General features: G+C 41.5%; 1 protein-coding gene across 3 annotated transcripts in view; it reads left to right on the top strand.

Annotated features, from left to right (window-relative positions):
* SMC6 (structural maintenance of chromosomes 6) overlaps positions 1–27,338 on the top strand; it is an 84,806-nt gene that overhangs the window by 37,414 nt on the left and 20,054 nt on the right. For all 3 annotated transcript variants that reach the window (XM_039530353.1, XM_039530352.1, XM_039530354.1), the window contains 6 exons: positions 1,857–2,017; positions 4,301–4,436; positions 7,293–7,373; positions 9,106–9,276; positions 10,925–11,062; positions 21,899–22,044. In XM_039530353.1, the coding sequence (XP_039386287.1) occupies positions 1,857–2,017; positions 4,301–4,436; positions 7,293–7,373; positions 9,106–9,276; positions 10,925–11,062; positions 21,899–22,044 (833 nt within the window). The remainder of the gene's footprint in view (positions 1–1,856; positions 2,018–4,300; positions 4,437–7,292; positions 7,374–9,105; positions 9,277–10,924; positions 11,063–21,898; positions 22,045–27,338) is intronic.

The following is a 27,338-nucleotide window of genomic DNA, read 5'->3' as shown; positions in this document are numbered from 1 at the left end:
TTTCTTAAACATTATATGAATTTATTCTCATACTATAGAATTAGAATTTATAATCCCTATTCCATGATGAGATATCTTTGAGCAATAATTTATCTTAATTAAAACTATCTTTAGATTGCTTTTTTCTTTTAAAAAACATTTTATCAAAAAAATCAGATTTAAATAAAAAAAACTATTTTTTTTAAAAGTTATTGATTTTTATCCACCCTGGTTCAAAGAGACCCATTGCTGGCAGTTGTCCGTTTCCTAATGTAGACTAAGCTTTGAAAAGCAGTAATATCTGAGACCACCTCCCCCCAAGAAGTTCTGGTTCATAGCAAAATAGATGCAAGTTTACAATGTAATATAGCAGGGGAAAAATGCTAATGGGATTAGTTCTGTCTGTACTGCACTTAACATACTGCTCCTAGTTCTGGGCATCTTAATTTCTGAAAGATAAAGAAAATTGCCGGGAATTTGGAGAGGAGCAAGAAAACAGATTACGGGGCAGGAAATAATGGCTTATGAGGAAAGAAACTAGTATTACAAGTATTTGATTAATTTCTTTCTTCTGATAAATATTGCTTGGGTAAGTAACAGGACACAGTCCTCTAAGGTTTCAGAGTAGCAGCCGTGTTAGTCTGTATCCGCAAAAAGAACAGGAGTACTTAGAGACTAACAAATTTATTTGAGCATAAGCTTTCGTGGGCTAAAGCCCACTTCATTGGATGCATGCAGTGGAAAATACAGTAGGAAGATGTATATATTTGTCTGCATTTAAAATGCTGCAGTGGCACAGTTGCGCTGCTATAGCGCTTCAGTGAAGTTACTGCCTACGCTAAGGGGAGGATTATCCCATCGGTGTAGGTAATTCTCCTGCCCGAGAGGCACCGTCTACACTGGAGGTTAGGTTGGTTTGAGTGCGTCACTCAGGGACGTGGATTTTTCACATCCTGAGTGACGTAATACCAACCTAATTTTCTAGTGTAGACTAGGCCTATGTGTTTGAATGGTGTGAAGATCAGAGGGAGAGAGGATTTGTTATAAGTCGTTAGAAGGAGATGTAGCTAAGGGTGTCGTCTACATTTAAACATGTACAGTGGCACAGCTGCAATGCTGCAGCTACACCAATGTAGCACTTAAGTGTAAACACTACCTACGCCCAAGAGGGGGGTTCTCCCATTGGTGTAGGTAATCCATCTCCCCGAGAGGTGGATTCTTCCATCGACCTAGCACTGTCTACAGTGGGGGTTAGGTCGGCATAGCAACATCTCTCAGGGATGTGAATTTTTTACACTCCTGAGAGACGTAGTTATGTTGATATAAGTCCCCAGTGTAACCCTAAGAGAAATGGGATGCCAAGCATACTGGGCTTGGTCTAAACAAAGCTGCATCAATTTTACTGAAGGTGTTTTGATTAAACCAGTGCAACTTTTGTATGTAGACAATCATGTAGTTGTGGAGTATTTTTTCCAAAGGAAATAGGGAAAAAGTAATTAATTGAGAGATTTAGAATGAAACTGTACAAAGAATACTGCCAGATGGATTCAATAGATCATCTAAGGGTGTATTCCATCTTGAATATCAGTATTTTTGTCATCTTAAGACCCTTTAGTAGACTCATTGGTCCAGGTAACTCTCAAGTGGGTTGTTTTTTATTTGAAGTGTAAGGGACTTAGACTTTTCTTAAGTGTCAAATCAAGTTCTTAAATCTTAAACTGAGTTTTCTTACTGTTCTGAAAGCAAGAAATACCATGCCTGAGGCTGGTAGAAGTCAGTGAGAGCTTTGGGTGCTCTAAGGATCAGAAACATAGATAACATTTCAAATTGCTAGCCATTGTGAGTACTTTTTATGAGAAAATACCTATGTTTTTCAGAGTAACCCAAAGGCTCGTGAAGTAATGCAGAGCAAGAGGCCTCCAAAAAACTGTAGAGAAGCTTTTACTGCTGAGGGTGATCAAGTGTTTGAGAGACGTTATTATTCATCTGATAATACCAGGCCAAAATTCCTAAGTAAAGACGTGGAAGCAGAAATAAGGTTCGTGTCGTATAGCTGAAGTGTAAAGTATTCTCTCTCAAGGTGTTAGAAGTAACATCTTTTGCTCTTTGTCCTTCTACTACTGTTTGAGGGGTTCAGGAGTGTTTTAAAACACAAAATCTAAAAAGAACTCTACCCTCTGCATTGTAGAAAAAGGTCTCTTCTTTTCAGTTGACCTTTCTTTTCCTAGACTTAACTCCATGACAGTATCTGCATCACACTTTTTTCTTGTGAAGTTTTTTTCCTTATCCAGACTTATTAAAATCAGTATCAATTTTCCAGAAGTACCTTTTGTAATAGATTCATATTTTTTAGTTCCTTCTTAATTGTTTTGAGCTTGTGGCATGTGGATGTGGCCCAAAGACATGGGATTTGCAGAGACAACATACTCTGAGAAATCCAGTTACCTTCCTTTTATTTTTGTAGCCTTGGTCAAAGAGCAAGCCTGAAATGAAAGGTCTCTAAAAATACTATGAACATGGAGTAGTGTTTCGGTTGAGAGTAAGATAACTTAGTTTTTCTATTCCAAATTAGCCTCATACCAATTTCCCTTTGTTAAAAGATTTGTAGCTATTTTGTTAGGTCATGTCTACGCTACAAAATTAAGTCAAGCTAATTTACATCGGCATACAGGTGCTGCAGTAATTATATTGCTTGTGTATGTCTACACTTTGTTCTGTGTGAGTGGTGTGCATCTTCACCAGGAGCACTTGTATCATTTGGGGGCATTTTGGGAAGACTTTTGAAAGCCAGTAACAGTCTATACAAGCAATGCGGGGTCTACACTGACACTGTCAACCTAACTGCATCGACATTGACTCTTGTTCCTCTCATGGAGGCGGAGTTAAATCGGCATAGTGGGGCACTTACATTGGCGGGAGCGAAATTTTAGTGTAGACACTTACATTGTTAGATCAATGTAAGCTGTCTTGTGTTGACCTAACTGTAGTGTAGAACCAGGCCTCAGTTCCAAGCATTTGGCATACCTACGTGCAGCTATATGTAGTCATCTTGATTATTCTGGTTACTTTTTCAAAACAGCAAGCTTTAAAAGAAAACCAGCATTTATTCTCAAGCGATTTCAGAGGTGGTAGCAATAACTTCTTTGACCAACTCCAATTAGTACCATTAAAATACTTTATTTTGGGGGCTGAGCTATAATGCAGATGAAGTGAGAAAATAGGGCACTGTTGAATTAAAAATTTATTGAGAAGAAATTTTCCTTAACTATTAACACCTAAGATGTTTAAAATTCTGAGAGTTCTAATAACAACTTTTTGCTATTTAGGGTTTGGTTTAGTATTTATATTTTTCTCCATTTAGATTATTAAAATAAACCAGTCAGATTCTCTTATGTTAATAATTAGTTTCTAGTCCACTACTTTTTTCAAGTTTTCATTTGTTACCAAAATGCTATTATATTTCTGTTGCAAATTTTGCAAGTGGAGGGAAGTGTTTTTAAAAAACAAAAAACAAACAAAAAACAACAACAAAAAGTCTCCCTTAGAATATACTCATCCCATCTATGTTCATGTCATTTCCTTTAGTGTCTCTTGTATTATAAACATTATATTTTTATTAAGCCATGTACTATAAAAATGTTGTTAAACCTTATACTGGGATCCTGCTTAATCTGTTGTTTCTTTTAAACACTAACACTAAAGCCTATATTGAAATACGCATGTTTTACTGCAAAAAAGTGTTTTTTACTATGGTCGGCTGAGACGCTGCCACTGCCATTTCCAGTTATGAAAGCTATATATGAGTATTTTTTCCACTCTATATGAAGGTTAACTAGAGTGTCTGTTTTGCTTTTTAAGTGAATTTACTGCTCACTAAAAGTGCCATATTAACAGTCCTGAGGACTGAAATCCTTAAAAAGAACAAGTATGGGACGTGGTAGGCCAAGTTTCTCCATACTGACTTAGAACTTTGGTTAGAGCAAAGTATCTGGCCTTCAAGTATACTAGCATTTTTAGAAGTAATAACACAGTTTAGTTCAGGCACTTGGCCTTTCTGCTAAGGCTGCCGATAAGGGTTCTTAATGAGATGGTGGTTTATTTGACGCAAATGCAGTACCCACTAGGGGCTGAACAGAGACTACTAAATAACTATCAGATGATAACCAATTATGAACTAGTGAGCTAGTGATAAAGCATTCAATCTCCCTATCAGTCATTAGCTCCTGTATCAGAATTCTTGTTTCATAGCCATTGTTCGGTCCATTTGGTAGAATTTGTAATTGGAGAGCATATAATCTTATGATAAATTTTATATTTTAAGTCATTTGCAGAAAGAAATTGAAAACAAAATGGCACAGTTATCAACATCTCAACATCGTTTATGTTCCATTGAAAATGAGACAAGACAGAATGAAGACTATCTTAATCGTCGTCGTAGACAACAAAAAGAATTACAGGTAGAAATATGTAATAGACTGCAAAAGTTGTTTTAGCCTATTGTATTAGTCTTTTTTAAACAGTACACTTTTAAACAAGTGATTTTCACATATATTTATTTTGATGGCTTTGCTTTTGTTTAAAAATGTACAAAGTCTCAGGCTCTATTGTCATTAAGTGTCCTTGCTGCATGAAGCTAGATTTATGTTTGCATGTTTCCCTTGTTGTTCTATGAATGCTCACTACAGCATACTTTTTATTGATTTTTTTCCCTTTCTATGTAAAATATTATTAAAAATTAGGGTTTTCACTTTCCTTGGGAGACCAATGTAATAAATACCGCTTTCTACGGTGTATATTCCTTCAGTCTAATTTCTTTTTCTTAATTTCATCCCATTAATCCTTATTTATGCTTTATTAAAACATAATTAAGTTATCTTCCTGTTTAGCATTTGCATCCTTCAGCTGTTTATGTATTAATGTTGTGACACTTCCTAGGGGTATCCAGGGTTGTGAGGCACCTTGCTAATGTGAGGAAGTCTTGTCTGTACCTGCCTTGGGTCAACTCCTTGACTCTCCAAGCCACAGGCCACACAAGCACGCAGGCTCTGCTGTCCCTCATGCAGCTAGCAATAGGCATACGCCAAACACCAAGTCCTCCGAGCAGTCCCTTGCAATGTTGAGCCCCTTATCCGTTGGACGTTCACAGAATTACCAGACCCACTGTTCCCAAAGGAACAGCACACCACAGCTTAACACAGAGCCGCGTAACAGACAATACTTAGATTCATTCATAGAGAAAATCAAGTATAAATTTATTTAATGAAGGCTATAGGTTCAAATGATAACAAACAAATACAGTATACCCCCGATTATTTGAATAGCATAGATTCTGATAATCAGAAGTTTGGATAATCAGGAGGGCAGGAGCCATTCATCCATTCAGCAGTGGGGTGGCCTCCCCCACAGCCATCTTCCTAGCAGTCCTGGCTGTGGGGGCCTCTGCTCTGCCCTACTTACTCAATCCCCTGACTGTGGGGATGCAAAGTTCTCCCTGCAGGGCTGGTGACACCCTGTCTCTGCAAGCACAAGACATGGAGGGAGGCTGCAGTCCTGATGAGACAGAGCAGAGACCCCCATCCAGAACTCTGCTCTGCCCCACCAGGACCACAGCCATCCTGCACCTTGCAACCTCCTGGTGCTGGTGGATGTCACCAGCCCCACGGCAGCTCAGGGAGCCCTTTGCCGCTCTACTGTCATGGCCCCGTTGCTTGCTTACTCCCAGGACAGTAGCCTTGCAGGACCCATTCAGCAGCAGGGTGGTTCCTGCTGCTGTGGACTTGTCCTTCTCCTCTCATTTCTGGCCAGGGCTCTCTGCTGTATTATCTGAACCTCCACATTATCTGAATCCCTTCCTTGTCTCCCAGCAGGATAAATGCGAAGGGCATGTATTTCATGCCTTGGGACAAGGAAGGAATTCACATAATTGGGACACATTTCAGAGTGGTTGCCATGTTAGTCTGTATCAGCAAAAACAACAAAGAGTACTTGTGGCACCTTAGAGAATAACACATTTATTTGGGAATAAGCTTTTGTGGGCTAAAACCCACTTCATCAGATGCATGGAGCGGAAAATTCAGTAGGAAGATATATATAACAGTACTTAATGTGGAGGTTCAGATAATAGGGTTTCGGATAAATGTAAGTATATCGTATTGGAAACAAAGTGTTACAAATAAAATAAAATTGTACCACGCATACTAGTGCCTAAACTCAGCTAATAAAACACCCTCTTGTCTAATAAAGTACTGCTTGCCCCAAAGGCTATCTCACAGCATTCTTCAACCAGGATGACTGAGATCCACCTTTCATGAGACCAAGCCTGCTGGCAGCCTGTCTTCCCCCAGATGAAGGATGCCAGGGCATTTTTGTGCACTGCTAGATATTGTAAGACCAGACCTTTGTTCTTTACCTTTAAAACAGACCCCACCTCCCACTGTTCTTGTTAAGTTTCCTTCTAAAGTCCCTACAGTCTCAGCACTGGTGTTTAATTTTTTTATGCTAATAGACTTCTGTTGTAAGACACATAACAGAAAGCTAGGGAGATAATGGTCTTCCACCTCCTGTCTGATGGAATCAGTGTCAGGGCATGCAACTGCTACAAAGCCTTAAGAACATATATATTTATAGATATTATTTGCATATACATTTTGCAAAGATTATGATGACCAGTGTGATAAAGGCTTCCAGTGGAAACCTTAAGAGAGACACTTTGGTGAACTAGAATGTAAATACCTCATCCAGGGGATCCCTGTAACCCTTACGACCTCCTGTGCCTTCTGCCAGTTGGCATCACAAATGGTCCTTGGGTCGCAAATGTCTCTTTCCTTCCCTCCATTTTCCCTTAGTTATTGCGTAATTGAATTGTGCATATTTAGTTACTTTTACATTTACTTATAAATCTCTTTCCAATCAGTCATTATTCTTGTTCTCAGAATGCCTCTTTATAGTAGGCTAGGTTCTACAGTTCACTTATATTGGCCAATGATGCTCAAATTATCAGGTAACTAATTGCCTAGTGTCCTATTATGGAAGTATGTGCACTGAAGTGTATATAAGTAGTTGTACTGTATCAGCACACGGACTAAAATTTAACTACTGCAGAAAAATATTTGAAGGTGGGTTGTTTTTTTTTGTAATATAGGAAAGTTTTATTCTCCATTATTTTGTGAAAAATGTAATTAATGAAAATGTAATTTAAAAAAAATTACTTCTCTTTGGAGCACCTGCACTTCTGGATCAAAATGTCCTTGTTTTGGTATGGATTTTGGGTTACCTGTTTAACTTTCTAAAAAAAAAAATGTTTCCTTTTTCAGATGAAAATGAGAAGAATAAACATAGAAATAGCAGATCTTGAGAATGTAGAAGAACACCAATCAGTAGACATCTCTACATTAGTAAGAATGATAATGTATTATTTCTGACCTTGATGTATTATTCTATTTTTTTAAATGCTAGTAATGAGAACTTGTGTTTGACTAAAGCATGTTTTGATCTGAAGGCAACCAATCTCGATTTGAAGAAAACATGAGAGAGAATCCACTAGTTTTCTTTGTTCCAATAGTTAATCACCCTTGCTTAAAAAATAATATATACAAAAAAATGTGCCTTACTCCCAGACTAAATTTGTCTGGTTCAGCTTCCAGCCATTGGTTCTTGTTACTCTTTCTGTGCTAGATTAAAAAATCTTTTAGTACCCAATATTTTCTTTGCACTGTAATCAAGTCACCTCTCAATCATATTTCTGATAAATGAAAAAGATTGAGTTCTTTAAGCCTCACACTATAAAGCATTTTCTCTCACCCTTGAATCATCTATGTCGCTCTTTTTTTGTATGCTCTCCAATTTTTCAATATTCTTTTTAAAATGGATACTTTGAGATCATTGATGACAATGTTGAAGACTGACTTAGAATCTCCTGCGCCTAGGGCAAATGAGGCAACTCATTTTTTCCAGCGCTATCTGTACAGACCAAGATGTTTGACTCCACCTTAAGTCATCTCCATAATGGCAGCATCCTTTTAAATTGTACTGTGATAGCATCGGGCCTAGTACCAATCTCTGCAGAACTCCACTAGAAACACCCCCATTTAATGATGATTCCCTATTGACAATTACTTTTGAGATCTGCCAGCCAGTCCTTAATCCATTTATCATGTAGTTTATAATTTATGTATGGTATTAAGTAAAATGCCTTACATAAGTATATATCATCTACCTACTTACCTTTATCAGCTAAATTTTTGAGCTCATTAAGGTTTGTTTGACCAAACCTATTTTCTATAAAATCATGTTGATCTGCATTAATGATATTGTTATCCGTATCAGCTTTTTCACTGTTTTGCCTGGGACTGAGGTCAGTCTAACCTGCCTGTAGTTAACTGAGTCATCCTACTTGCCCTTTTTGAGTATTGGCACAACATTAGCATTCTTCCAGTCTCCTTGAATTTCCTTGGTATTCTGACATTTATCAAAAGTGAACATCAAGGGGCCAGAAATCTCCTCAGCCAACTCTTTTGAGCACTGTTGGATGCAAATTCTTTGAGCCTGTTTTACGTTATTTTTATCCCTAGTAGATATTCTTGTTAGCTGATGTACTGGAAAAAAGCTTCATCAATCCTCATGTGATACAAGTACATCTTTCTGCTTCTTTCCAGTACAGTACAGAAATATTTATTGAATACTTCTGCCTTTTCTGCATTGTTGTTAACAATTTTACCATCTCCATATAGTATTGTGCCTGTAGTATTGCTGTAATTTATTTTGCTATTAATACACCTAAATTCCTTATTGTTCCAACATCTGCCAGTCATGATATTTTCCCTGGTATTTTTAACTTCCCGTATGAACTTTCTAATTTGTGTTGATTGCCATCATGGCATTTTGGCCATCTAATAAACTCTGTTCTCTGGTCTGATTTGGTTGTCTGTAACAACCTCCTGCAGTATCTCCCCCTCCTGGGCTTGTTAGTTAGCCTGTTGATCCATAGACATTCTTATTAGAGAATTGAATACACTGTTGCATGTAATCTCACAGTCATAAAAGTGACTCTGAAATGAATCTCTTGTACAACAACCAAGGGTGGTGTTTTTTCTCTTAATTTTCAAACCTATGTTTATATGTTAACAGGAAGATGAAGCTCAAGAAAACAAACATAAGATGGAATCTGTTAAACGGGATATGGAACAGCAAAGAGGAAAAATGGAGGACTCAAAAAATATTCTTCGAGTGGCTGAACATAAACTTGAAGAAATTAAAGAAAAACTTCACCAAGTAGAAGAAATAGCCAGTCCAGTCAAGGTAGAAACCATACAAATATACAGCTTTTAAAAACGTACTTGATTTTCATTTGTTGGCAAATGTAGTACTAATCTTCAAAGAGGGGAACAAAGGATCGGGGAAATTATTCCAGTCAGCCTGACTTTGATATCTGGAAAGATACTGGAACAAACTATTAAACAATCAGTTTGAAAGCACCTAGACAATAATAGGGTGATATGAAATAGCCAGTATGTCAATAAATCATGCCAAACCAACCTAATTTCCTTCTTTGACAAGTTACTGGCCTAGTTGATGCGGGAGGCGTTGTAGACATGATGTATCTTGGTTAGAGTAAGGCCTTTGATACAGTCCTACATGTCATTCTCATAAGCAAACCAGGTAAATGTGAATCTAGATTAAGTTACTATAAGGGCAGTGCACAACTGGTTGACAGATCATACTCACAGTAATTATTTATGATTCACTGTCAAACTGGGAGAACGTATTTAGTGGGCTCCAACAGGGGTCAGTCCTGGATCCAGCACTATTCAGCATTTTCATTAACGACTTGGATAATGGACTAGAGAATATGCCTATACAATTTGCAGATGACACCAAGCTGGGAGGGTTTGCAAGTGCTTTGGAGGACAGGATGAGAGTTCAAAACGACCTTGACAAATTCTCCAGTTGGTCTGAAATCAACAGATGAAATTCAGTAAAGACAAGTGCAAAGTGTACTACCTGTAGAAAAGAAAAATTGAATGCTGTCTTCAAAATGGAGTATAGCAGGCTAGGCAGTAATACTGCTGAAAGGGGTCTGGGGTTCTGGTGTGTCACAGCTTGAACAGGAGCCAACAGTATGATGTCAAAAAGGCTAATATTCTGAGGTTTATTAACAGGAGCATTGTATGTAAGGTAGTAGAGGTTATTGTTTTATTTTACTTGGGCACTGGTAAGCCTTCAGTTGGAGTAGTGTGTCCAGTTTCAGCCACCACATTTTAAGAAAGGTGAGGGCAAACGAGATAGCCCAGAAATCAGCAGCAAAAATGATCAAAGGTTTAGAAAAGCTTGCCTATGAGGAAATGTTAAAAAACTGGTTATGTTCAGTTTTGAGAAAAGAAGACTGAGCAGGAGCCTGGTAAGAGTTTTCAAAAGATGTTAAGGGCTGTTATAAAGAAGATTGTGATCAATTGTCCTTCCTATCAGCTGAAAGTAATTGGCTTAATCTTCAGATATTAGGAAAATCTTTCTAACTATAAAGATAGTTAAGTATTGCAATAAGTTACCAGTTTATAAGAGAAGTGCCCATTTAATGGGATTCTCTGTTCTCTTCCCATTTTTCAGCCCAGTGTTTCTGAGCTCTTCTTCCCAATGAGTAAAGAATAATACTATCCCTTTACAGACCGCATACAACCCCTAAAAGTAACCAGTATGGCAGAGGAGCAACACGAGGTATTCTCTTACTGTACTCTTTCTGACAGAATTGAGTGTGTGCTCTCACATAAATTGCTGTTACTGCCACTGGAGTTTAGAGGGAATGGCATTATAAAATGTGAAAATCTAGAAACTATGTTATGGAGCAGTAATGGCTAAACATACTCCCCCATTTTAAGTTAGTAAACATTGGGGAGGTGTTCACAATTCTGCCATTCCAATTAAATGTGACATTTTGATTTGCTCCAAACAGGATGAATTAAACCAAGCTGACTTAGAAGTAGAAAAGAGTAAACACCACTGGCAGCACTATGAAGAGAAACAGAAAGAGCATTTGGCATCCATAAAAAAACTTAAAGGAGAACTAGCTGCTAAAGAAAAAGAATTAAAGGTATGAGGGTTTTTGACAATTTGTAGGGGACAAAAGCTTGGTATTCATGGTCCATTTATTACTTGGATAGTCAGCTGTTTCCTCTGCTAAGTGAAGTTTCTGTTATTTTAAAATTAGTATCATAGTCCCTTGCTCTAACCCCAAGTACTCAAGAAATCTACCCTGCATACTATTGTCCGTGTTTTAGTTGTCTTTATGTATTGATTGCTAGGTTAGCTAAAAAGAACTTGAAGTGTATGTGGTGTAGTTTTCCTTTGATATATGTCTTAATGAAACATTATCGGGATTTTAAGCCTACCAGTTAATTTAAATCTTTCCTGCAGTCCACCGTCTCCCACAATTCTGGACATCTGGGTTGTTCTCCTCTCGGCCATTCATAGGGGTGGGTTCAGCATTTTGGCACCGCATGGTCTGGTCAAGCCTACTCTGCTTTTGCGTGCTGCCTCCACAGCCGCAGACGGTGGTGGTTTCTTTTGTTCCTGCCTTCCCTCCTTCTATTTTAACTTTTCTGCACATTTTTTGGCAGGGAGCAGTATTCTCCCTCCTTGGCATTCCTCCTCCTCCCAGATCAGTTAATTCTTCAGGGTTTAACCCTCCCTGAGCCTCCCCTATTGCATCTCCCTCTTGGACAAAATCTTTTCTTTCCAAGGGAAATTCCTCCTTCCCTGCTTCCCAGGAGATTGTGATTCCTTCGTTTTGTTCAACTGCATAGGTTGACACATCTTAGATGTCATAAGAAGGTTTAAAAGCATACAGAATCCACAGGAAGATTGGGCTCCTAATTCATTTCCTTCCACTTGAAATACCTTGGACTAAGAGCTTCCAAGTCCTCCATCAGTAGGTGGAGAGACTATGTATTGTGGAAGCTTATAAATCATCAAAGATTCCTCTCCCAGAAGGGATAAAGGCTCACACACTCATGAGTGGAAAAAGCAAATGCATCCACTTTGGAAATTTGCAAAGTGACTCTTTGGGCTAAGTAAGCACTACAAGGTGGACCTTCTAACTTCTGCGGACACCGCCTGTGGTAGGAAGGCGCTGCAGGCAGTGATCCAAAAATAATAGACTTTTTAGCAAGTTCACGAATAGGGGAGGGTACTTCTTTCCTACCAAATTTCTTGTTTCACAGCCCTTCCTATATCCGTTCATTGCTGACTACTTCCCAGACATCCGCAATTGTGGGAGACATTGGGCTGTGGAGCAGAAAATTTCTTACCACTTTTCTTTCAGCTAGTATTGTCTCCCACAGTTTTACCCACCATGGATGGTTAATGAGTAGAGTCAGCTGTTAAGTGGAATCGCTACCATAAGACCGCCTTCTTTAATCTAATGTACGTTATTTCTTATCTCTGGTATATGTGTTAATGATATTATGCAAGTTTTAAAGCTTGGGAATAACTCAGTGTGTCATCAAAATACTGATCTGCCTCCATGAGCTGCAGAGAGAAGAGAGCATCCCAGACATACAGAATAGTGGGAGACACTGCTAGCAGAAAGGAAATTATTGGTAAGAACTTTTCCATTAGATAACTCAGGCTCACCAAGCCAAGAATGCTGCTTTTGTACCAGTGGGGAATATGTGATGAAAATGTCTTCACCCAGTAAAGTTTATACTTACTGTCTCAGATCTGAAAACAAATAGCAGTTTTTCTGAGCATTGCTTTTGTTCAGGGTGATAATACATCACAGGAAAAATCAGATAGTTTTTATACAATCATAAATATGGCATTTAAACACAAATGTAATCATCAAGAGAGCTCTATGAAAGGATTCAAGACTGAAGACAAAAGAGAGGCTATTTAGATTCTGAACTTCATAGGATAGTATCTAGCAAATGGCCGGAGCCAGTGGGGACAGACACAAGCATTAGATCAGTGGCTGCAACTTTATTATAATTTAGAACAGCAAACAATTGCTAAAGCAGGGATCGGCAACCGGCTCGCCAGGATAAGTACCCTGGTGGGCGGGGCCAGTTTGTTTACCTGCTGCATCCGCAGGTTCAGCCAATCCCAGCTCCCACTGGCCGCAGTTCGCTGTCCCAGGCCAATGGGGGTGTGGGAAGTGGCACGGGTTGAGGGATGTGCTGGCCACCGCTTCCCGCCGTCCCATTGACCTGGAGTGGCGGACTGCGGCTAGTGAGAGCTGCGATTGGCTGAACCTGCGGACGTGGCAGGTAGACAAACTGGCCCGCCCCGCCAGGGTGCTTACCCTGGCGAGCCACATGTCAAAGGGTGCTGATCCCTGTGCTAAAGCATCATGTCCTGGCAATGCAATAGCTGCTCTAAGCTGTCAGTAACCTGCAGGTTTGGGGCCTCCTTGTGCAGTAGCTTGCCAGAAGCTGTAGGCTTTGGAATTGAAGGCCTCATCGGGTCTGGTTAGTCTTTGGGCAGTAAGTTTACTCCAAAGTCAAGCATCAACAGGTTAGGGTGCATGCTGCATCCCACATTTCCCCTTTTCACTGCTACCAGGTTGCCTTTAAAAGTTGATTTTAAGTTACACTAAAAACACTAGATGACTAAAGGAGTGCAGCTTTGTTTTGTTAATAAATGAATAGAAGGTAGGATTTTAGCAACCTACTGATTTAGATCATGTATCTAAAATATAGTTTATTATAAATATCGATACATTACTATAAATATATAGTTTTCAGATAGATACTCCCTTTCTTCTTCGAGTGATTGTTCATGTCCATTACACATTAGGTGTGCGCCCGTCGTGTGCCTGGACATCGGAAACTTTTTCCTTTAGCGGCTCCTGTCGGGCCGGCAGGGGAGCCCCCGCCAGAGTGCTGCCTCCACGCTGGTGCATATATACCCCTACCGACCCGACCCCCCTTTAGTTCCTTCTTACCATCTGTGGCGGCGGTGTTGGAACAACTTCTTATCTTTCGCTTGCGAGTGATCCCTTAGCATAGTTATCTGTAGTTAGCAGTCGTTAATAGTTCTCAGTAGTTAGCACTTCTTAATAGTAGATAGTTAAGCTTCCTTTGTTTTAGGTGTTCAGAAGTTGTTTCCAGCACCAGCCCTGGGCTGCGGGCCGCAGGCCCAAGGCTTTAAGGCTTGTGCCACGTGCCGCAAGCCTATGTCAAACAGTGATTCCCATGACTCGTGTCTCCATTGCTTGGGGGAATCACACCACACTGAGCGCTGCAAGATCTGACAGGCTTTCAAGCCAAGAACTAAGAAAGAAAGAGACTTTTGCCTCAAGCAGCTACTCATGGAGGCCGTGCTTCAGCCTTGGACCATCCGGCTTTGGCGCCTGAGTCCTCAGTGCGGAGTGCCCCGGCGTCAGTTCGTGATCCGGCACCGCAAGCATACGACACCGAGGCAGCAGGACAGGCCCCGGCACCGTTTGATCTCGCCAGCATGGTTGAAGGGCCAACCTAGAGGCAGAGGGTCCTCCCCGCATAAGAAGGAGGTGTCTCCAAAAGGACCAAGCACTCAAAAAAGCGGTGCGGCCCCAGGACACGCTTCTCACAGGTCGGTCCAAGGAAGAGGTCCGTTGCCATGTGACGGTGGCCCTGGACGTATTCCGCAGGCTGGGTCTTCTAGTCAACGTTCCCAAGTCCTCCTTGATACCTACGCAAACGCTGGCGTTCATCAGGGCAGGGCTGGATTCAGTACAGGCACGAGCAAGCCTCTCGGAATCCAGATTGATGGCCATCCAGCGAGTCATAGACTCGATGCTAAGGTTCCCCCTACCATGGCCAGATGCTGTCTGCAGCTCCTGGGGCATATGATGGCATGCACTCACGTAGTCAAGTACGCTCGGCTGTGGCTCAGGACTTTACAGGCGTGGCTAGCCCGATCATATTGCCTGGGCAGAGATCCCCTAGACCTTGTCGTGACAGTTCCTGCCCAAGTACTGGACTCCCTGCGATGGTGGCTCAATCAGCTGGTAGTATGCGAGGGTATCCCCTTCGCAGCACAGCCGACTCTGACGCTGGTGACAGACGCGTCAGACCTTGGCTAGGGAGCTCACTTAGGAGATCTAAGGACGCAAAGCTTGTGGTCCAGAGATGAGAGGTTGCTCCACATCAATGTGAAGGAGCTCGGGGCAGTTCACCTAGCCTGCCAAATCTTTCACACTGCTTTAGAAGGGCACAGTGTGACAGTTCTGACAGACAACACCATTGTCATGTTTTATATAAACAAGTAGGGCGGAGTGTGCTCCTGTCCCCTCTGCCAAGAGGCTCTTCTCCTGTAGGATTTTTGTATAGCCCGCTCCATCCATCTTGTAGCGTCATACCTCCCGGGAGAGCAAAACAAACTGGCGGACTGCCTCAGCAGATCGTACCGCACGCATGAGTGGTCGATGAGATGGGATGTCCTGCAATCAATCTTCCGAAAGTGGGGATTTCCCCAAATGGATCTCTTTGCTACCAAGGACAACAGCCAATGTCCACAGTTTTGTTCCTTCCAGAACCACAGTCCGGGCTCGGTTGCAGATGCCTTCACGATCCCTTGAAGTGGGAGTCTGCATTATGCCTTTCCACCGCTCCCACTCATCTACATAGTCCTCATCAAAGTTTGCAGGGACAAAGCGGTAATAATTCTGATCACCTCAGCTTGGCCCCGCCAGCATTGGTTTACAGCCCTGCTGGAGCTGTCAGTGGCCACCCCGATTGCCCTGTCCCGCCCCGAGATCTTATCACGCAGGACTATGGGCACCTGCTCCACCCGGATCGACAATCGTTTCATCTCATGGTGTGGAAACTCTATGGTTGAACGCTGTGGAGAGCCAGTGCTCCCTTCTGGTACAGCAAATTCTCCTTGGCAGTAGGAAACCTTCCACTAAGGCCACCTACTTGGCTAAGTGAAAAAGATTCTCCTACTGGTGTGAGCCAAAACAGATACAGCCACTTCAGACCACCATTTCAGTCGTCCTAGAATACCTCCTGTACCTCATACATTAGGGTCTCGCTCCTTCCTCAATCAGAGTGCATCTAGCTGCCATTTCGGCGTTCCACCTGGGGGTATCGAGGCATTCTGTGTTTTCTAACCCCATGGTAGCCTGATTCCTTAAGGGACTGGAAAGGGTGTTTCCCTGCTCACGCCCACCGGTCCCTCCCTGGAACCTTAACCTATTCCTGGCCAAACTTATGGGACCCCTTTCAAACCCCTGGCCACTTGCTCTCTCCTTCACCTCTCCTGGAATGTGGCAGAGGTACCCTAAGGTAGTTTCACAGTTTCATATGGGGCAAGACATTTGTTTGCCGGTGTTCTTTCCTAAACCACGTATGGAAACCAGTCACCATAGCCTGCACACTCTAGACGACCGAAGGGCCCTGGCATGCTATCTAGAGTGAACTAGACCTTTCCGCAAGTTGACAGTTGTTTGTCGCTATCGCCGAGAGAATGAAAGGACTTCCGGTCTCATCGTGGATTGCGGACTGCATCCGCGTGTGCTACGAGCTTGCCAAGGTGCCAGCCGCCCTGATCACTGCTCACTCGACTAGGGCCCAAGCGTCCTCAACAGCTTTCCTGGTGCAGGTCCCGATCCAGGAGATCTGTAAAGCAGCCACCCGGTCAATCAGCAGGCCAGAGATGATGCACCAGTCGGCAGGTCTGTTCTCCAATCAATTGTTCCATGACTCCTACCCTCCTCCTATGGTAATCTTGTGAGTCACCTAATGTGTAATGGACGTGAACAATCACTCGAAGAAGAAAAAACGGTTACCTACCTCTCGTAACTGTTGTTCTTCGAGATGTGTTGTTCACGTCCATTACACTTCCCACCCTTCTTCCCCTCTGTCGGAGTCACCGGCAAGAAGGAACTGAAAGGGGGTCAGGTCGGCAGGGGTATATAGGCGCCAATCTGGCAGGAGCTCCCCTGCCGGTCCAACAGGAGCCGCTAAGGGGAAAAGTTTCCGACGTCCGTGCACGCGATGTGCACACACCTAATGTGTAATGGACGTGAACAACACACCTCAAAGAACAACAGTTACAAGAGGTAGGTAACTGTTTTTTCGTATTGTAATAAATTACTGCTACACATTTTGATTAAAATAATGGCGAAGAGCCCCAATCAAGAGATCCATTGTACTGAGTGCTATGTGCAAACGAGAGAGACACTTTCATTGGAGACTTCATTTCTTGTTGCACAGTTTCTCTCATAGATTACTAATGGGCTATTGCTCCTGTGGAATTCGGAGGCCGCCTAAAGTTGTTGCTGGAGAATCCAGAACTGAGCTCTTCCCTTCAGCTCAGACCACCAGATTTTCTGTGTCTGGTGTTAGAGCAAGTTGGCAGTTCTGTTTTTCCTGACCATTTTGTATTAAAATATTTTATTTTTAATCATTTACATGCAGTTGCGACTTCCAATCTTCTCATCGTTCTCTTCCCTTGGATTGGGTAAATAGCAGTGTTTGGTTACAACTTCCTGGATCTGCCACTGCAGCACCTTCCTGCCAGATACCTGTGCCCCTGCTCAGGCATGGCAGAACTATCCTGTGAGCCTCTGACTTAAATCTAAGCAGTTTTCCTTATGTGAGGCAGTGGATACAGGTTCTACAGAGTGTGAATTATGTGTTGCCTGTTTCTAGCCAGCCAACCTTGCACTGCCAGATTATGGGGCTCAGTCAGACTAGCATGTCAGTTCCCCATCCTGACTGAGGAGCCATGATCTCAACACAGAAAAGCCCAGTTAAGTGATTCTGGTCTTTTGGGAGAGAGTCTAAAGATGAGGAGGAAGCTATCTGGCCAGCTCTTGGTAAATTCTTTCAACAGACCTGGGTTGGAGGGGGGAAAAAGCCTGAAAGGATCCAGAGTCCCCATCTTCTCTCTCCCACTCCCAAAGATACTAAAGTGAGTCCTCAATTCCCTGGAGAAAGAACCAGGGCTCCTATACAGCTCCCTTTTGCTCCCCCTATGAATCGTGTGGTACCCATGACAGGATGAACAATGTATTACCTCCCTGCTGTAAACAGCCAGGGGAAGAGGTACCGTAAATACATCTCACACAAAAAAACCAAAAACAAACCCACCCAACCAACAAGACATTTCCAAGAGAGGATTCCAACCAGTGGCTTGCAAGGAACTCATTAATGTTCATACAATATCTGCCCTTTCAAATATAATTAGATACATGTCTTCCCATTGATGAGAGCATCATAAAATTCAAATGAGGATATTTGATTTAAAAAATTAATCGCGATTAATTGCATTGTTAAACAATAGAATACCAGTTCGAATTTATGTAAATATTTTTTGATGTTTTCTACATTTTCAAATATAGTGATTTCAGTTAAACACAGAATACAAAGTGTACAGTGCTCACTTTATATTTATTTTTGATGACAAATATTTGCACGGCAAAAAACAAAAGAAAGTATTTTTCAATTCATGTAATACAAGTATTGTAGTGCAGTTTCTTTTTCATGAATGTTGAACTTACAAATGTAGAGTTATGTACAAAAAACCCCTGCATTCAAAAATAAAACAATGTAAAATTTTAGAGCCTACAAGTCCACTCAATCCTACTTTAGCCAGTTGCTCAGACAAACAAGTTTGGGTAAAATTTGCAGGAGATAACGCTGCCTGCTTCTCATTTACAATGTCAACTGAAAGTGAGAACAGGTGTTCACATGGCACTTTTGTAGCCAGCGTTGCAAGGTATTTACTTGTCAGATATGCTAAACATTTGTATGCCCCTTCATTCTTCGGCCACCATTCCAGAGGACTTGCTTCCCTGATGATGTGTTATTTACATTTGTGACTGAGCTCCTAGGGGGAGAATTATGTCTCTCTGACATGCCATATATTTCATGTCAGAGCAGTCTCGGATGATGACCCAGCACATGTTCATTTTAAGAACACTTTCACAGCAGATTTGACAAAACGCAAAGAAAGTTCCAATGTGAGATTTCTAAAAATAGCTACAGCACTCGACCCAAGGTTTAAGAATCTGAAGTGCCATCCAAAATCTGAGAGGGATGAGGTGTGGACCATGCTTTCAGCAGACTTAAAAGAGCAACACTCAGATGCGGAAACTACAGAACCCGAACCACCAAAAAAGAAAATCAGCCTTCTGCTAGAAGCATCTGACTCATGATGATGAAAATGAACATGCGTTGGTTCACTCTGCTTTAGATCGTTATTGAGCACAACCCATTGTCAACATGGGTGCATGTCCTCTGGAATGGTGGTTGAAGCATGAAGAGACATATGAATTGTTAGCGCATCTGGCACGTAAATCACTGGCTACAACATTGTTTTATTTTTGAATGCAGTTTTTTTGGTACATAATTCTACGTTTGTAAGTTCAACTTTCATGGTAAAAAGACTGCACTATAGTACTTGTATTAGGTGAATTGAAAAATACTATTTATTTTGGTTTTTTTTACAGTGCTTGTAATCAAAAATATATATGAAGTGAGCACTGTGCACTTTGTATTCTGTGTAATTGAAATCAGTGTATTTGAAAATGTAAAAAACAGCCAAAATATTTAAATAAACGATATACTATTATTGTTTTACAGTTCGTTTAATCTCACTATTAATTTGACAGCCTTATTTGGGAGCCTGAGGTTGATGCAGTAATAGATCCACCAGTGAAAGACATAGTCAAACCTTCATAATGGGACTTGCTTCCAAAAGACCGCATATACCATAAGAGTTATGACGTATTGCATAGCAGATTCAAAACCTCGCCTATAGCTATTCAGACCAAAGATTTTTCATGTTTAGTAAGGAAAGCTGACTTCATGACCCCCACCCCACCCCCCCACACAAAAAAAGTGGCTTATTCTCTAGAGGTATGACCCTTGCCCGAAGTGAGATGTCTCGGGTTCTGTACTCATCGAAGCCTTCATGTGATCTATGATGAGCAATGGATTCCAACTAGGTGGCTACAAGGAAGCAATATAATACCTATGAATAGGCATTGCTTATCCTAAACTGGTATCTTGTGCATCCAGACTTACAGGTGAGGAGCTATTGGGGAAAATATTGAGATTGCAAAGAGGTCTCAGCCCTCGCTGTTGAAACCAGCATAGCAATCCGTTGGTTGCTGCCAACACCAAGAGTATCCAAGAAGGGACTATGACTGGCAGATGGAAAAATCTGGAGCAGAAGCTTCCAGAGAAGCCTAGATAAAATGCTCTTCAAACTACATCCTTTCAGCTCATTTCAGAACCTCTGTCCAGGTGGTGGTTTTTTTTCTTTTCTTTTTATAAAGAAAAAGCAAGGTGCAAGAAACCACATAGGTTATGATACTTGCAGGGGAAGTCTCCTCCAACCTCCCACTGGAGGTTGCCTTATGATTGAGACTTGGGGATCTTATAGCCTTTCCCAAATCAGGAAATAACTAGAGGTCAAAAGCTTCTCCATGATAATGGAAATAATGTCCTGGGTAGAGAAGAATTTGCTGCTTTTCAAGACACTTCACATAAAGGGTACAGAAAAGAGAAAGAGAGAGTAAGTTGTAGTGGTCCTCCTACAGAAGGCACTTTGGACTTGCTAGATACCCAAAGACCCCACGTTATATCTACAAAGAGCACCGGACCTCTTGAAGCAGGGACTCTTTCAGTCAGACTGGAAACATCTATAGTTAACAACCTGGGCATCAGAAGAGAAGTGTAGTTTAGAATTAACCTCCGATACAGTTGATATCCCAACAAAACTCAGGGTGTATCATCATTGGTTTAGTCAAATTTACTTTCTTGGTGTGAGGGGAAACAAAAAGCTCTTTTTGGGCAAAGATTGCCTCTTTATGCAGTCCCTATCACACTGGGTCCATGACCTCTACATGATGATGTCATAGAAATGCAATAATAATCCCAAATTTCTGATGTGATTTCAGATACACTAGAGTTTCTTCAGGAGGCTTGGTTGGAGTCCTACAACCAAGCATGATAAAAATGTGGGTAACAGCCATAACTATATTTTGTCATCAAGTATTTGGAGTATCGGGTGCCACGTTTAATCATAATGACAAATTAGAGAAGCTTGCAGTTGGCCTTGCTAGTCATACCACATGTGCAAGGCAAGTTTTGGAATTAGTTCCCATGTCCACACAAGAACCACACTCCCTTTGTCACGAGGGAAGGATTATGCTTATAGCTCCAGAAACCTTTCAGTTCAAGATATGTTCCCTTTTCCACAATTTCTGGGAAATAGTTCTCCCACCATTTTGTTCTAACCTGTGGAAGGTGTGTTATAAATGGGTATTCCTTGAGTGCTAAAGATCTATCTCAAGCATCTGAAGTACATATGTACCTTTTCATCTCATTCTGTCCAAAATGCTGAGGCCTCACAGTTTCAAGTTTGTTGCAAGCAGGAGGTAAAAATGCAGGGAACTTCCATCTAAATTACTCTGGTATAATAATTAAACTTTACTTATTCTTTCCCTCCCTACCTCTGGGATACACTGCTTATTACTTCCCATGAGTAATTAAAGAGCAGAGAAGCTTTGCAACAGAATGATCAATTTCTTACCTGATAATTTTCTTTCTTTTAGCAGCTTCTCTCTGTATTCCATCCACCCTGGTACTCTGGTAAATGATCAGAATATACATTGAAATTTTTCTCTGAAGGGAGACTTAGACATAGACAATTTGCATCAGGTTGTCTGAATACTAATAATTGGTTGCTGGAGTGTTTCTACAGCTGTTGGAATTTTTTTTTGGGTGGCCTGGGATGAAAGACAGAGGTTAGTCCTGAAGCCTCCAGCTACAACACCGGACCGTCTCTGATTTCCATATGTGGAGAGCTCATTAGTAATGAACTCAGAATTTCTCTTTTACTGCTTTTCACCATACAAAATGTTATAGTTGAGAAGAAGATACAAATAAACCAAAATGTATAGCATTTTTTAACATTTCAAACTTCTCTTTAGGAAAAAATTGCACAGGCCACACAAATCTGCCCGCAACGGATAGAAGTCAACAGAACTGTCAAGAGTCTTGACACAGAAATGAATCGCTTAAGAGACCAGATAAATTCAAAAAGAGATCATCATGGAAACAGAGAAGAAATAATAAAGTAAACAATGGCTACATATTTTGGGGTGGGAGGCAGAATGGTTGCTTCATTGGGATAGTAGATGAATTTTATTTTAATTATCAACTTTTTTTTTAACAAGTCTGACTAATGGTGGCGGGTGCTTTTCTTGAAATGAGTAGTCACAGCCTTAAATATATTTGGCTGCTCATTGCATTATTTCTGTTGCACCCAAATGTGATGCTGTATGCTTCAGAGAAACTGAATAAGACATGGTCCCTACCATAAACAGGTCACAATTTCTATTTTTATATACAATGTGACAAAGATAGGAAGAATGGAGTAAGGAACCTCTTTCCAGCTACACCTCTACTCCGATAAAACGCGACCCGATATAACACGGGTTCGCATATAACACGGTAACCCCGGGTCTCTGGCAGCACTTTAAAGGGCCCGGAATTCCGGCTGCTGCGGGGAGCCCTGGGCCCTTTTAAATCACCGCTGGAACCCTGCTGCTGCTATTCTCGGGGCTGCGGCAGCGGCGCTCGCCTGGCAATTTAAAGGGCCCGGGCTCCCTGCAGCGGCCGGAGCCCACGGCTCTTTAAATCACCGCTGGAGCACTGCCGCCGCTACCCCGGGGCTCCAGCAGCAGGGCTCTTGTTGCGCTTTAAAGGGCTTGGAGCTCTGGCCGCTGTGGGGAACCCCTGGACCCTTTAAATCATTGTCGGAGCCCTGCCGTCACTACCCCAGGGCTCTGGCAGTGGGGCTCGGGTGGCGATTTAAAGGGCCCAGGGCTCCCTGCGGCCAGAGCCCTGGTCTCTTTAAATCACCACTGGAGCCCTGCCGCTGCTACCCCGATATAACAGGATTTCACCTATAACGTGGTAGGGATTTTTGGCTCCCGAGGACAGCGTTCTGTTGGGGTAGAGGTGCATGTCTGTTGCTCTGGCATTAGGATGCTGGCTACTTCACTTTGCATGGCATTTTTTCTAAGGCAGGATCCATCATAGTCATCAAAGTAAGGGTGCCAGATGCTGTGGGCATTTGCATTTTTGGAGTTAAGAAATTCATCATTTTAAAGCCAAAAGGACCAGGATGATTATCTAGTCCAGTGGTTCTCAAACTTATTTGATTGCCCCCTCCTCCCCCTTTGTGTCTATAGTTGTTCGTGCACTCCCCCCCCCCCCGTACATATATCACCACCCAGCTCTGAAGGCAGCGCTGTGCCAGCAGCAGCACAGAAGTAAAGATGGCAATATGAAAAGTGATATTTGTCAATATTACTTTTCCCAGCAGTCTTAGCACTCCATTGCTACCCTTACTTCTACACTTGTGCTACACCATGGCTGCTAGCTGGACCCCTGCTGCCTCCTGGTGAGCAGTTTAGGGGGCCTCCCGCTGTTCTCTGTATCCCCATCTCCTGGGTGTGCATGGCCCTTCTGCACATGCCCCAGCCACTTGGGGCTGACAGCCAGAGTTCTTAAATAAATAAAGGCACATAGCTCGCACTTCCCTTGATGCATTCCCATGCCTCCCTTGTGAGGTCCACCCCATAGTTAGAGAAACGTTGATCTAGTCTGACCTCTTGCATAACACTGAACTTCGCTCCGTAATTCTTAAACCAAGTCCAAAAATTTGTGTTGAACAAGAGTTAGTTGCCTTTTAGAAAAAGAAATCTAGTCTTGATTTAATAGATTCTAAGGCTAGAAGTTACCATTGTGATCATCTAGTCTGACTGCCTGTATAACACAGGCCATAGGACTTTCCAAAAATAATTCCTAGAGCATATTTTTTAGAAAAACATCCAGATTTGATTTAAAAAATGTCAGTGATGAAGATTTGACCTTGGCCATTGATAAATTGTTTGAAGGTTAATTGCTCTCACAGTTAAAAATTTGTCTTATTTCCTGCCTAAATTTGTCTAGCTTCAGCTTCCAGATATTGGAGCATGTTATACCTTTCTCTCCTAGACTGAAGATCCAATTATTAAATATTTGTTCCCCATGTAGGTACTTTTAGACTATAATCAAGTCATAGAATCATAGAATCTCAGGGTTGGAAGGGATCTCAGGAGGTCATCTAGTCCAACCCCCTGCTCAAAGCAGGACCAAACCCAACTAAATCATCCCAGCCAGGGCTTTGTCAAGCCTGACCTTAAAAACCTCTAAGGAAGGAGATTCCACCACCTCCCTAGGTAACCCATTCCAGTGCTTCACCACCCTACTAGTGAAAAAGTTTTTCCTAATGTCCAACCTAAACCTCCCCCTCTGCAACTTGAGACCATTACTCCTTGTTCTGTCATCTTCTACCACTGAGAACAGTCTAGATCCATCCTCTTTGGAACCCCCTTTCAGGTAGTTGAAAGCAGCTATCAAATCCCCCCTCATTCTTCTCTTCTGCAGGCTAAACAATCTCAGTTCCCTCAGCCTCTCCTCGTAAGTCATGTGCTCCAGCCCCCTAATCATTTTTGTTGCCCTCCGCTGGACTCTCTCCAATTTATCCACATCCTTCTTGTAGTGTGGGGCCCAAAACTGGACACAGTACTCCAAATGAGGCCTCACCAGTGCTGAATAGAGGGAATGATCACATCCCTCGATCTGCTGGAAATGCCCCTACTTATACAACCCAAAATGCCATTAGCCTTCTTGGCAACAAGGGCACACTGTTGACTCATATTCAGCTTTTCATTCACCGTAACCCCTAGGTCCTTTTCTGCAGAACTGCTGCCCAGCCATTCGGTCCCTAGTCTGTAGCAGTGCAGGGGATTCTTCCATCCTAACTGCAGGACTCTGCACTTGTCCTTGTTGAACCTCATCATATTTCTTTTGGCCCAATCCTCTAATTTGTCTAGGTCCCTCTGTATCCTATCCCTACCCTCCACGCGTATCAACCACTCCTCCCAGTTTAGTGTCATCTGCAAACTTGCTAAGGGTGCAGTCCACACCATCCTCCAGATCGTTAATGAAGATATTGAACAAAACCGGCCCCAGCACCAATCCTTGGGGCACTCCACTTGATACTGGCTGCCAACTAGACATGGAACCATTGATCACTACCCGTTGAGCCCGACCATGTAGCCAGTTTTCTATCCACCTTACCGTCCATTCATCCAGCCCATACTACTTTAACTTGCTGGCAAGAATACTGTGGGAGACTGTATCAAAAGCTTTGCTGAAGTCCAGAAATAGCACATCCACTGCTTTCCCCTCATCCACAGAGCCGGTTATCTCATCTGTTAATCTTCTCTTTGTTAAGCTAAATAGATTGAACTCGAGTCTTTAATCATTCTCATTCTTTAAATCTTCTCCAATTTGTCAATATCCCTCGTGAATTGTGGCACCAAAACTGCACACAGTATTCCAGCAATGGTCACAGAAGTGCCAAATACAGAGGTAAAATAACCTCTCTACTCCTACTCAAGATTCCGCTGTTCATGCGTCCTAGGATTGCATTATTTCTTTTCGCCAAAGCATTACATCTGGAGTTCATCTTCAACTAATTATCCACCATGACCCCCAAATCTTTTTGTCACTCCTTCCCAGGATCGAGTCCCCCATCCTGTAAGTATGGTCTATATTTTTTTGTTCTCAGATGTAAACATTTACATTTAATCATATGAAAACTTGTATTGTTTGCTTGTGCCCAGTTTAACAATCAATCCACCTTGATCTGAATCAGTGCCTTGACCCCTCCATTTTGTGTCAGCTGCAAATTATCAGTTGTGATTTTTTTTTTTCCGGTCATTGATAAAGATGTTAAATAGCATAGGTCCAAGAATTGAGCCCTGCGGGGCCCCACTGGAAATACACCTGCTTGATAACGATTCCCCATTTACAGTTACATTTTGAGACCAGTTAGCCAGTCTTTAATCCATCTTTGTGTGCCATGTTATTTTTATATCGTTTTAGTTATTTAATCAAAATATTGTGTCACACCAAGTCAAATGGCTTACAGAAGTCTAAGTATATTACGTTAACACTATTACCTTTATCAACAAAACTTGTAATCATATTAAAAAAAAGATATCAGGTTAGTCTGACAGGATCTATTTTCTATAAACCCTTGTTTGTTTTCATTTATTTACATTACCCTCCTTTAGTTCATTATCAGGTACCATATCCACTGGTTTCATTATCTTGCCTGGGATTGATGTCAGACTGACAGACCTATAATTACCTGGGCCTTCCAGTTTACACTTTTTAAAAATCAGCACGTTCACTTCCTTCCAGTCTTCTGGAACTTCGTTCGTGCTCCAAGACTTATTTGAAATCAACATTGATGGTCCAGTGAGCTTCTCAGCCAGCTTTTTAAAAAATTCTTGGATGCAGGTTATCTTGATCTGCCAATTAAAAATGTCTGAGTTTGGTAGCCTATATTTAACAGTCTCCAGAGATACTAATGGAATGGAGTATTATCACCATGTGGTGAGTCTTCATTATGTGTTTTTGTTTTTACTCAAATACAAATATATATTTTTGAACACCTTTTTCCTTTTGTGCATTATTATTGACAATTCTACCATTTCCGTCTAGCAGTGGACCAGTACCATTTTCAGGATTCTTTTTGTTAATAGTATAGTTAGGAAAAAAAAACAACTCTTTATTGTCCTTAACTTCATTGGCCCTAGATTTCTCCTTGTATCCCTTGGCTTCCTTTATCAACTATGTACAGTTCCTAATTTCATTTATAATCACTATTATCAACTTCCCTTTCTTCCATTTGTTGTATATTATTTTTTATTTTTTACAGCTGCCTTCACTTACCCTTAAAAAAAACCAAAAAAAAACCCCCCAAAAAACCTTTGTTTAAACTAGCACAACCTTCTTCCTCAATGGTGGGATTGTGGCTTTTGGGGCATTTAGTAAGGTGCTCTTAAATGATTTTCAATTATCGTTCACACTCTTCTGCTTAAGTTCTTCCTCCCAGCTGGTTTGGCTCACAATTGTTTTCATCTTTCTGAAATTGGCCCTACTAAAACTCTGTCTGTCTCCATCTCTCTATCTATCTATAATTTATTTTACTGGTCTAGACTTTTTTCTGCTTGCACATTATAAATGTTATCAAGCCATGATTAATTGTAGCTAAGTTACCATTAACTTTTAGTTCTGTCATCAGTTCCACTTTATCTGTAGAACAAGGTCTAATATAGAATTCCACTGTGTTGGCGACAACACTTTTTGAGTTAGGAAATTGTCATCTATATGTTTAGAAATGTCAAGTATATTTTTAGTATGGGTAGCATGAGACCTCCAGCATGTATCATTCCTATTGAAGATACCCGTGATCACAGAGTTTTTTTCCTGCACATTGTAGAGAGGCACATAAGGAAGCAGTCA

Source organism: Mauremys reevesii, linkage group 3 (assembly GCF_016161935.1).
Source record: "Mauremys reevesii isolate NIE-2019 linkage group 3, ASM1616193v1, whole genome shotgun sequence".
NCBI lineage: Eukaryota > Metazoa > Chordata > Testudines > Geoemydidae > Mauremys > Mauremys reevesii.
This window is presented reverse-complemented; position numbering and strand designations above follow the sequence as displayed.